The 12079-nt window shown below is 38.1% G+C and overlaps 1 protein-coding gene across 1 annotated transcript; it reads right to left on the minus strand.

Moving 5' to 3' along the window:
• Positions 1–1145: 1145 nt before the first annotated feature.
• Positions 1146–11837, minus strand: MYLIP (myosin regulatory light chain interacting protein). Its single transcript, XM_081952278.1, has 7 exons — positions 11606–11837; positions 10290–10480; positions 5985–6170; positions 5277–5474; positions 4635–4799; positions 3919–4342; positions 1146–2363 (listed from the first exon to the last, which is right to left on the minus strand). Exons 1-7 carry the CDS (start codon positions 11690–11692, stop codon positions 2274–2276), a joined length of 1341 nt encoding a protein of 446 aa, XP_081808404.1. The 5' UTR covers positions 11693–11837; the 3' UTR covers positions 1146–2273.
• Between the last annotated feature and the right edge of the window lie 242 nt (positions 11838–12079).

The following is a 12079-nucleotide window of genomic DNA, read 5'->3' on the forward strand; positions in this document are numbered from 1 at the left end:
GGCCATTTTAGTACCAATGCGCCATTATGAGGTTATTGTTATTTCCAACGCTCCCTGCCAGCTTCCACAAGAAAAGTCACTATGGAAGCTGGCAGGAAGTCTGACATCACTCCTACTCCTGCTGCTTTTTTAATCGGCCTGTAGTCATTCTATTTCTATTTAGGTAAATAAAGATCTCTGAAATAATGACCCAATGGGTCATAGGTTTACACATCTGTAAATCCCTTGGTGACACACCTAGTTATTTGAGGGATTATCTATCTCTAGTCGTTTCTCCCAGACCTTTGCATTCTAAGTTGGCATGATCAGGTGCTCATCCATTTAAGTGTCATGTGATGGAACTCAAGAAATGGACCTCCTGTCATGCCATGCCTCTGGAACAACATTCTCCTTGAGATCCATACCGCTTGACTGTTCCCCTAGGTCTTGAGTCAGAGTAGGTTCCACACCTGTGTGCTATTTTAGTTTATGCTGTTTCTCTAGACTTTCTAAATGTTTATCTTTGTATTTTCTATTGTTCTTTTGGCAAGCTGCCCGATCACCATAGATTGGACCAGCCTAGAAATCTTAACATACCGATGTATACATGGTCCTCCCCACAATAAAACTGCTTAACTACTAAAAAAAAACCTAAACCTCTATCCCAATATTTTCATTTGCAAGTGCTATACATCCTAGTTAATAATAGCTAGCTTGTAATAGAGGCAGGCTTCTGATGTTTTTATTTCATGTTAGCTTCTATTCCATCTTTTCCACTCAAAAAGATGGCTTTTGGCAATTCACATTTACCATAGACTGAAATTCCCTCATTTACAGCTTTAGGAGGGTGCTATGCTGATATAACTATGCCTCCTTTCCCAATGAAGCCATTTCATTTCTATTCCATCTCTGTGAACTGATTCAATAACTGATCAGCTACCTGGGTACTAAGGGGTGAGAATTATCCCTTGGAATTTACGTGAAGGACCTGAACATTATGTAACCAAAAAAGCTTCTTTATAACAGCCTTACAGGTGAAGTGCACCATACTGCAGCAAAAACAATTATAGGCAAGAGAACATTATGTCTATGGTCGCAAATGTTTTGTGATGAATTGAATAGTTAAGATTAATACACAAGTGAGATGTAGAGAAGATTGCCAAAGCTATTTTAAAAGTCCTTTATTAACTGAATATATAAAAAAGAGAAGTTTTCTATCATAGAGGAGCTCTGACTTCATGTGGAAACAAAACATTTTTACAAAGTGAAAAAATAAATATCTTTTTGGGAACAAGATTTATATGCTAATGTGCTATAAAAAGTAGTTTTGATATTTGACAAAATGTCTGTGCAAAGAAACAAATGCATACATATATTACTGCTACATTAAGGCAATATGAAAAGTATATTTAGAAAGTCGCAGTAAAGTGACTTTTCTAGCTTTCATTTCAGCTAGTATTGCACATGATCATCTAGCTTTTAGTATTCTGTGGCATTCACTAGTTGACCAAAATCCAAAATGCTTAGGGAAAATAGGGATTGTGGCAGATGGTTTTAAGAAATTTAACACAACTGCATTTAAAGGAAACACTAAGATTATAGAATTCGAGGAACATTTCTTCAAACATAAGGCATATGAACAGAAACAGCTGAATTTTCTAAGGTCAAAAAATCTTTAGAAAATCAAAGTTACATTTTAAGTGTTTTATCCACATTTTCTTAGATATCCAACAGGCTGCTGATTGACTCAAAAATTGATAATAAATTTTGCAAGTAATCTGTTTGCAAGGTCTGCTGAATAAACCCAGCTATTTGCTTAAAGTTTTGCAATCTTAATTTCTTAAGTGCACAAATTTAAAAATAAGTTTCTTACTTCAGTAAAAAAAGCAGAAACGAAATTATACTACAATAGATGTACACATTAAAAACTAGTCTTTCTAAAAGATAAATGGGAATGGTCATGCTAACGTAATTTTTAAAACAATTTTAATAAAATGCATAAAACTGAGTTACTGCTGGATACTGCAGACAAAATTTTCCTCTTTTCTCTGAGAATATTGTTAATTTATTAATAATGTTGTTTCAAATAACACAAGTTTGTCTACAAGTCATTCACAGTATATCCTCTAAAATTTATTCTAATAAGAGCTTGTTCATATTCTGCCTTTCCCAGTTTTGTCATGGTCCTTCCAGCAATTGCTGGCAGATGCAGAAGTGATAGTTCTTTTTTATCAGTGGAGTTGAAACTTTAGTGCAGTACTTTGGAAGTATGAGTTAGTTAAGTAACACAGAGGTCATATTAGAGTCAAATTAAGCAAGCTGGTGTGGGTAGGCAAATATACATGCTGCACGTGTTCTATTTCAGATCTGCAGACTGGACACATCTAGAAGGAAAACATAAGAGTAATGTTACCAACTGACTGTCCAGAGTAAGTTTCATTAGTCCTAATAAACAGAAAATGCTAATACACTATTGAAGTTTTTTCCATTAATGGATTCTATTTGCACAGACACATACACAGACACCACACCCTATTACACAGCAAATGTTTTCTTCCAATGATTCCTTTCCAAAATATAAAAACAGGAGTACAGAAATAATTAAAACTGTGTGGGGAACACAACATCTAAACGGCAACATAAAGTTAAGATTTGTTTGTATACCTTCTGTCATCTAGTGGCAGCCTGGATTTTTATAGTAAAGAAATGGTACCAGAATGCCACTATCTTCTGCTACTTTTTCTAGCTTCCTGTTCCTTCTCTCCTCAAGTGAGAGAGGAATTCTTCATAGTGCAGTGGTCCCCAACCTACCAGCTTGGCAGCCCAACCTGGCACTGTGTGTGTGTATGTGAGAGAGAGAAAGAGATGGGGGGGGAGCATGCACTCGAGCACACAGCTCCATTTGTGTGAGCGGCATGCACGCATCCTCCACTCACACAAATGGAGCTTCACGTGTGAGCAGAGGGCACTTGTGCTTGAGCGCAAAGCTCCACTTGCATGAGTAGAGGGGGCTCACGTGTGAAGCTCCATTCACACGAATGGAGCTTTGCGCCTGAGCACCCTGCTCATGAGTGAAATTTTGCACGTGCACACTTGTCCATCGCTCACGTGGCCCAATTTTGAACAGGCCTTGGCCCAGCAATGGGCCACAGCCCGAGGGTTGGGGATCCGTCATAGTGATTGACCAGATAAAGCCATAAGGCCAACTGCTGCAATAGTTGAGAAGCAGCGGATATCCCTCTTTCTCTTGCTCACCTGAAGTTGCTACAGCCTTGCAGGTAACCTTTCACTACTTGGCACCTCTGCCTGAACCATTTATTTAAGTTACTCTATGTTTCTATTTTAAGGAATTATTTTAGAGGCCATAAAAATCTAATTATGGACTGATACAGCTCCCAAATATTGACATATCTGGAAAAAATATTCTGAGTGTTCACTTAATGATTCATATATTTCTGGAGCCCAATTAAACATTTCTGATTCCAGTGAATTGACTTCCTGAAATATATGGACACATGGAACATCTAGACTGACCTGTTCTGGTAAAATATGAGGACAGAGATTCTAGAACTGGAACATATACCAACTTAGAACATTTTACATATTTACCCATATTTGGGTGCAGCTGCCCAGGAAACAATAAAATCCTAAGAAAATATTTCATTTGAATGCAACATTTACAAATTTCAATTAAAAGCTTTACTTTTTATATTTGTATGTCGTACGTTAATCAACAGGACCAGTAGTACATTGGTAAATAAGGCTTATCCCTCTCTCCCTTCCATAATGGTCTTGATGCATGGCTATGCTTAGCCATTGAACTGATGTTTAAATCCTGCATTCAAAGTTATTGTATGTTTGTAAATTAAAGAATTTCCAGTATTTTTGAACTTAAATCAAAATGTAATACTTTACTGTGGGAACTAATTTTATACCTACTTGTAGCTGTATGGCGCATGTCTCACAGCACACAGTGTGGCCACATGGACAAAATGTTGAATTTATTTCTTCTTCACAGCATGCCATACATAGTAGAGACTCCTTAAACTTCCGTAGTTTTTCCTGAAGAGCTTTCATTTGCTGACAGTTGAGACCCTCACAATTGTTGTTACAGTTCATACTGTTTTCTGACGATTTAAGAGGAGAACTGGGGGGGCTTTGGTCATTACTTGAAACTAGATCCACAATGCCAGCATTGTAAAGAGCTCGTCTTGCATGATCATAAGCTTCCTTAGATGTCCGCTTAATGTCAAATACATACTTTTTCCCAAGATTAATATTTTCTGTCAGGAACAAGGATGCCAAGTGGCCCTTTAGGTCTCGGCTATATTGCATCATGACAGCGCTAGTAACAGTATCACACCTAGCAGAAAAAGAAGATATAAAAGAAACAGGAATCAAACAACCTTTTCCCCCTTTATATCCCAAAATTAATGAAATAAGAATGTAGCGGTGAGGGGGGGGAGCCATGTGTGATATAAACACAGATTTCAATGTTAGTGATTTAAAATGGATTTATTATCTACTTGTTTAAAAATACTGGAACAGTTGTATGACAAACCACATATAATAGTAGTTGAACTTGACCTACAACTCTGTGTATGTGTGCATTTATGTGTGTATAAATACATAAATTTCTCCTCAGAAATACAAACCTGTAAAATGCATGTGTTTCTGTTATTGCTCTGTATAGTCCACTAGCTGCTCTGGTGCTGATCATCTTGAAAAGATGAACGATGCTGTTTCCTGATTCTTTAGTGACAGTTAAGTATACATTCTTCCCAGACTGTGTAGCCATCTGAACAACTGAATATGCAATCCTAAAACAATGGGGAAAAAATACAAAGAATGACACCATAATATTAAGCCCTAAAATACTGTTATCAAAACAAAAATAGAACAAGGAGACTGACAATGTAAAATTAATGATGAAATGTACATTTCCATGACTACTATTGTTGACAGTAAAGATGAATTGACCATTTTTGGAAAGAAATGAAACTAGCTTTAATAGCAATGAAAATCTTTCCCAAAATGTCTAGTTCTATAATACTTTGGTAGCAGATCTGAGATATAAAAAGAATCCCTGAATTTTCTGCAGTAAAGAATATCTTTAGTTATTTGCAGTTAGAATTTTTCCCATCCCCAAAAGTATATCTGAATGAAACAATACACAGTAAGAAATGTTCAATACCGTTATGCTAGAGACTCAGTTAAACAGCTGCATGCTTCAGAATCCTTTGGCTATTTACAAGCTTTTGATAAAAGTTTTTCAGGCAGGACTTTCTGGTAATCACCTGTTGATGGGATTGAAGTCATCTGTACATCTGGAAATGCCTTCAGGGCCAACTCCAATAAAAAGTTTTTGCCCTTCGCTGTCTCTAACCGAATGCCATTCTACTCCATAGTTCTCTAGTGTTGATACAATTTGTAAAACTTGATATTCCGCTGAAACTTGGCTGAGACCTTCAAGATCCTTATGTTTTGCAATAATGCTGTGGATAAAAATATGAAATAGGTTAATCATAATCTTGCTTCATAATTTAAATATATCGATTTGCCAGTATAAAATCCTAGATTTTATTTATAAAATTCTAGATTTTATTTTATCACATTTATAAAATCCTAGATTTTATTGTGGGAACTCTTAAAACAGATTTTATACAATCCATAACTCTTTTAATTTAAATGTATAAAGAACATTGAGGATGTTATAATTTTACTGAATATATTATTATCAGTTATTTTGAAAAAATTAAATTTACTAAATCAACAGCATAACTTTTTAGGTTCAAGACAATAGTTAATCACTTTGACTATTCTAATCAGCTCAAGGGTCAGAGGAAAAAAAGTGCGTTCTCTCACAGAAAGCAACCTTCACAAATTAAAACCCTTGCATCAAATGAGCTCAGATGCACATTAAAGCCAAAAAAAAAGGGGGGGGGACTTACAGTAATTATTCTTATATACTTCTGCTGTATTAAAAGTTTAACAACAAAAGTTACCTGTCCAAAGTTGAAGAGGTAAGTTCTTTCATACAGAACTCTTCATAGTGGTATTTGGCAGTATTCTGATTATAATCACCAAACTTCAACTGGGCAAGCAAAGCACTTAATTCAACAGCACGTTCAGAAGAACACTGTAGATTACCAGACAGAAGGTCCTCCTCTATGTGCAGGAAAAACATATGCCTAAAACAAGACATTTATTTTTGTAATGCAGAAATGAAACTTAGCAACATTTAAGACCTGCTCAAATACTACAAGAAATATTTACGCTAATAACTGAAAAGATATATTGTGAATAAAAATGGAACTACAAGACACCCCAGAGTAAATTGATTGGAAACATTTTTTTAAAAGGTGTGAGTAAAATAACTGCATTTAGAATAAAATTGGAAGACTAAAAACCAGTAATATATCCAAATTTAGTTCCAGCCAAATAGTTCCATCATTACACACAAGAGCAGCTAATATTCAAGATTAATATTACCGTGTTTTCCCAAAAATAAGGCATGGTCTTATTTTCTTTTGAAAAAAGTACTTGGCCTCTCCAAAAATGAGAGGTCTTATTATTTTTGAGGTGCTGGAGGTGGCGAGCGTGGTCGCCTCATGGCTGCTGCTGTGTTGCAATATTTGGGGGGGGGGGTATTTTAGCACATGTGCTCAAAAGCCCGATTGGGCTTATTATCTGGGGAGATCTTATTTTCGGGGAAACAGAGTAGAAATCTTGAGATTTTAATGTCTTAAAAAATATTTGGTAAAACACCAAACATACCTCCTAAAACTATTAGCCAACAAACTGATATATGGTATCATATATATACAAAACTATACAAAAACTCAGAGAATATCTTAGAAAAGAATGTGACATGATACAAACACATTCAACTATATATAGAAAAATTCCAATATCCCATAATGTGAACATCTTAGGCTGAGAATATCATATTTTAGGAATATAACTCAAAATATACAGCGAGAGACATATCAGAACAACTGATTTGCACCTATTAATATTGAGGATTTGAGACCCGAATCTGGGCTCATCACTTTTACCTTTTTGAATATGCCCAGTATTTAATATGAAACTCCTGCTGAGTGCCTCCTGCTGACTGCCAATCTAATGCAATCTATAGCAACATCTTTTTAGAATAAACATTTAATAAACATTTAATATTTCCACTCTGAATATTTGGGAGTAGCTGCATTTTATCTCAGTCCAAAGAAAGAATTGAACCAGATATGAAAACAGATACGGCTGGTTTATAGTACAGTGCCAACAGCATACCAGAGCAAAGGCAAAGGTTTTACAAGCTCCAATCTTCACTGCTGATTAATCAGGGGAAAGGTTAACTTCGGATGTTCAACTCTGCTGCATGCAGTTAAAAATATTCAGCACTTATCTCAGAAAAAAAGCAATAGATTCTACAGCACTTAGATAAACAAACACTTTATCTAGTGCAGTAGTTTGGTGTTTGGACTACTGCAAATTACAAATATTTCATTAGTGCAAATGTCTGATGAAACTATGATTTTAACTGCAGACATCCATTTGAACAAAGAAGCACATCTAATATAGCTCATTTCAAGTCAGATAAATTAAGCTAGGGGAGACATGATAGCAGTGTTCCAATATCTTAGGGATTGCCACAAAGAAGAGGGAGTCAAACTATTCTCCAAGGCACCTGAGGGTAGAACAAGAAGCAATGGGTGGAAACTAATCGAGGAGAGAAGCAACTTAGAACTGAGGAGAAATTTCCTGACAGAACAATTAATCAGTGGAACAGCTTGCCTATAGAACTTGTGAATGCCCCAACACTGGAAGTCTTTAAGAAGATGTTGGATAGCCATTTGTCTGGAATGGTATAGGGTTTCCTGCCTAGGCAGGGGGTTGGACTAGAAGACCTCCAAGGTCCCTTCCAACTCTGCTATTGTATTGTATTATAGCAGGTCAAACTAAAGCTCTTCACTAAATAGGAAATCAGTTTGAGGTATCTTTTTTCAAAGCCTTTATCCGTTCTTTAATTTTTAGAAATTAAATCACCCCCCAAAAAGTTATAGCAAACTGTATAAGTTCTTCAAAACAGTATAACTACAAAAGCAGAACTTCTGCCAGAGGCAACTGCGGCAGACCAATCAGGGACTGAATTTCTTAAGCATCTCCTCTTTCTTCCAGGGAAGCAGCCGCTGATTTGATGGAACAGCCTAGCAGCTATTAACAAGGGTTACTTTCAGTCAATGACCTATAGTTACCTTGTTGTCGCTTTTCTGAGCACCAGACTTTCTTCCTTCAAGCCAGAGACTTTTACAATTGCAAAATGAGTCACGCCCAGAAGTGTTTGGGAGTCAGCTTTCAGACTATAATTCCTTTTGGAACAGTTTTGTTTTTAACCTAACTTGTTTTGGTTTTTTTTTTTACCAAACATGGATACCCACAAAAGAGCGGTGAAAGAAATAGCATATTTATATTTAGCATATTTTCTGTGTCAATAGTTTATTCCATTTCGTGCTGCCTCAAATCTATTTTCTTCAATCATTAGATAGGTGAAGGAAAAATGCTAACAATTGGGGGGAAATATACAAATAATAAGCTTCTTTACTTGGAATCTCATTCTTTAGAAATACTCTAGCATTCATAACCTGTTGAAGTAGGCCAAAAAAACACAAATGATTTATTGACATGATAGAATCTCAGGTTGGTATAAATCATGCTTTGCAGCTACTCCACAAGAATGTATAATACTGTGAAAGTCTTAGGCCACCATTAGATTTGTTGCTGTAACAATGATATAATGGCGCGTATATAATTATGTCTCAGTCTCCTTATCAGAACACAGCCAGAAAATACAGGAAATTTGTATGCAGTATTCAAAAAACAGGAAAAGGCAGAAAAAACAGCTTTCATAGGCTAAAGCAGCAATTATATAGTGACCTCCCTTTACACTTGAGAAACAGCATACACATGGCTCCTGAAAACCTAAATGGAATGGAACACAAAGTACTGTCATTGCTACCACCTTTATGTGTTCCTCAATTCCATGCCAAAATGGCTGCTGTGCAAAGAGTTTTATTATATATACCGGGTTTGTGCAAGACATGCTTGGACATTAAACACACTACAGACATATGTTGTTTGAGTGTATTTCATTGGAAGCTTGTTAATAAGACCAACTTTCAATCACAACATTCCAGCCAAAATGCCAAAGATCACAGAATTTGACAGGCGTAAGATCATACTTTTGCATTAGGAAAGCCACTTTCAAAGGAAACCAACAAATAAACCAGAAATTCAAGATGTGGTATTCAAGACCAAAAAATAATTATAGATGATCATTAAACCATCTTTGTTTGCTAAAACAAAGTTTTAGCACAATACTGTAATTACATTTTAAACAATAATTTGGGTTGCATTACACAATGATGCACTATTACAAGGTTATAAGCAAACGATTCAGCAAGTATTCTACCATATAAAGGTACAACAACAGGAGGTTTGGGCTCTTCAGGGATGTGGTAATATAGCCAATCTGTCAGCTATAATTTTGATTCTGCATAGAGAAGGTAATTGATAGCCTCAATGAACCCTCAAACTATAAGAAAAGGATTGAGGTAAAGAATACTCTTCCATCATACATTCAGAAAACTTTCCAAAATTTTTGTAAAATTTTTACAAAAACTACTGGGTAAAAAAAGAACATACTCTGCATGTTTAAATTCAGACATGTTACAGTTCACAAACCACAAATAATAGTCTTCCAAATAATTGTTAAAAGTCAATGACAATTTTTTGTGAGTACTTGTAAATCCAGTTTATAGTTACATATTTTAAAGAAAAAAACATCTGTTTTCTCTTTATAGCTTGAAACAGTCATTTGAGTATTACTGTAATATGACACAGATTAAAGGAGGAGTCCTGTAAACTGAAACACGGGGGAAGTTTCCTGTCTTGAACATTTTAAAATGACCTACAATAATACTGCGAAGAGGTTACTATCGGGCACTGGAGCCAATACTTTAAATTCCTTTTACTTCTAGAATGCCATAACTAAATGAACCATTGCCAAATCCATATAGGAACACTAATACATAACATCAATATTTTCAATAAGTAGACTACAGCATTGCCTTTAATGTGTATTTCTTCCCAGTACAGTGTGCACAATAAAAAGCATACCATAAAGCTAAGATCAACTGAAAAACTAAGACACCTTAAGTATTGCTGAAAGTTCAAATCAGTTACTCTATGGAGCCGCAGACTGCAAAATAATAAACAGAAACCATTTTCAGTGAAGGTTTATTTCTTTTTACCTTGTCTGCTCCTGCAAGATCAGATGTGGCTCCACAAAGAACTTGACCCGTAGTTTCAATCTGTAAGGAGGCAAGCCTTCCATCTGTTGGGATATTCTATTTCTCAAATTCAGCCACAAGTTCTCTCCCTTGCTTCCTGTAAACTGGAGTCCGAAGTAATCAACTTCTATAATTCCCAGTCGCCTGCAAACCTATGATTACAAGTTAAACATCATAAACACTACTGTAATGAGCACTAGCGAAAGATGCTATAAGGTAGCCATTTACTTAACAAGGTTACCTAAACACTTTCCTAATTATTACCAGCTGAGAGAGAATATTTTCAGAAGAAGTAATCAGCTCAGAGTTCTCTTATGGAAGCTAGTGACCTTCCTATCTAAAGCTTTCAAGGGATCCACAAAATTGCCGCCATAAAAAACCCAAAATATAACAGTCTCCCTAGAGAATAACTTAAAATATGAACTTTTAACCTCGTGGATAGCAAAAGCACCAATTGCAGCAGCTGGAGCATCAAACCAGGAGTTTCAACTATACATGGAAACGAATGGTTCAAAATTAGGAGCACTCCAAAAAGGTGCTTTTCCCCCCAAAAAAGACAACTGGACTTTACTTTTGAAAACGTTTCACTTCTCCTCCAAGAAGCTTCTTCGGTTCTACCTTTTCTTTCCCAAACAAAATAACCGAGAAAGTCTTTTGGAAAAGGCACCTCTGGGACAGCCATGGCCCAGGATGATTGAGAACAGACATCTCTCATGTTTGCTTAACAGACGCTCCCGCTTCCTTTCCATGCTTCCCCCCGCATCCCCACAACAGGTCCACGAAGCCCGGCGGGATGTTCTCGAGCAGCACCCAATTCAGGGGGCGCCACCGTCACTGCAAACGCCACGTGGCCAGTGCGGTTAAAACGGGGCTTAAGAGGGAATTTTCCCGGTGTGTGAGTGCAGGGGGGCGGGCGGGAAATAACGAGCAAGCCAGCCAGCAGGCATCTCAGCGGAGAGGCTCCTAAGCAACGCGTGGGAGATGAAGAGCCTCAGCCCGGTGTCAACGCCGGGGAGGCGGAGGGGGGAAGACAGGCACGTCCCCTTCCTTCTGGCTTCACCCGCAGCCACTGCATCGAGCGGCGAGGCGTCGGTTGAGGGGTCCCGCCTCGCCTCGCGCCGCGCCAGCGCGTGAGCCACAGGGCGTGCGGGAGTGGGAGCGCGTGGCATCGGGAAGGAGCGGGGGGGGGCATGCGCCGGAGGAGCCCCTCCGCGAGCCCCCAACGTCCTTTCAGGTGTAAAGGGGAGGGGGTTGTGAAGGAAAGTGCGGCTTTTCACCTGGTTCAGGCAGTCTTCGCCATTGGCTTTGGCCTCCACCTCTACTTCCATCACCACCGCATCCGGCCTGGTCACATAGCACAGCATGGCTGCCTCTCGTCGCAAGACGCACCCCAAAGAGTCCCTGTTTGCCGTCTCGGTCCCCGCTAACGTGCTCCCTGTAACGCTTAAAAAAGTCTTTTCGGGGCTCTGAGGTTCGCCGGTGAAAGTGCTCCTTTATCGTCTCGGTTTCCCCCCTCCCCCCTAAGTCTCCGCCCCCAAGCGAAGCCCAGCCAATGAATGCGCTGAAAAGCGGCGCTGCCGCGAGAGAGCCTGGACCTAGAAGCCGGTTTGTTTTCACTAAAGAGGTAGTGTCTCGGCTATTGCGACAGAGACGTCTGGTTCCAGATGGTGCTGTATGTGCGGGGCCAGAATAGGTGGTGGGAGGGGGAATAGGAACAAATGTCAAATGAAAATATCTAAAGCAGGGAAAAT

Source organism: Natrix helvetica (genome assembly GCF_964273705.1).
Source record: "Natrix helvetica genome assembly, chromosome: 4".
In the NCBI taxonomy this organism is placed as follows: domain Eukaryota; kingdom Metazoa; phylum Chordata; class Lepidosauria; order Squamata; family Natricidae; genus Natrix; species Natrix helvetica.

Excerpts from the sequence above, each read along its gene's own strand:
- MYLIP (XM_081952278.1), bottom strand. The coding sequence starts at position 11,692 with ATGCTGTGCTATGTGACCAGGCCGGATGCGGTGGTGATGGAAGTAGAG. Across the intron at positions 10,481-11,605 it reads GCGAAGACTGCCTGAACCAG|GTTTGCAGGCGACTGGGAAT; the intron begins GTGAAAAGCCGC and ends TTGTAATCATAG. Across the intron at positions 5,475-5,984 it reads ACCTCTTCAACTTTGGACAG|CATTATTGCAAAACATAAGG; the intron begins GTAACTTTTGTT and ends TTTTATCCACAG.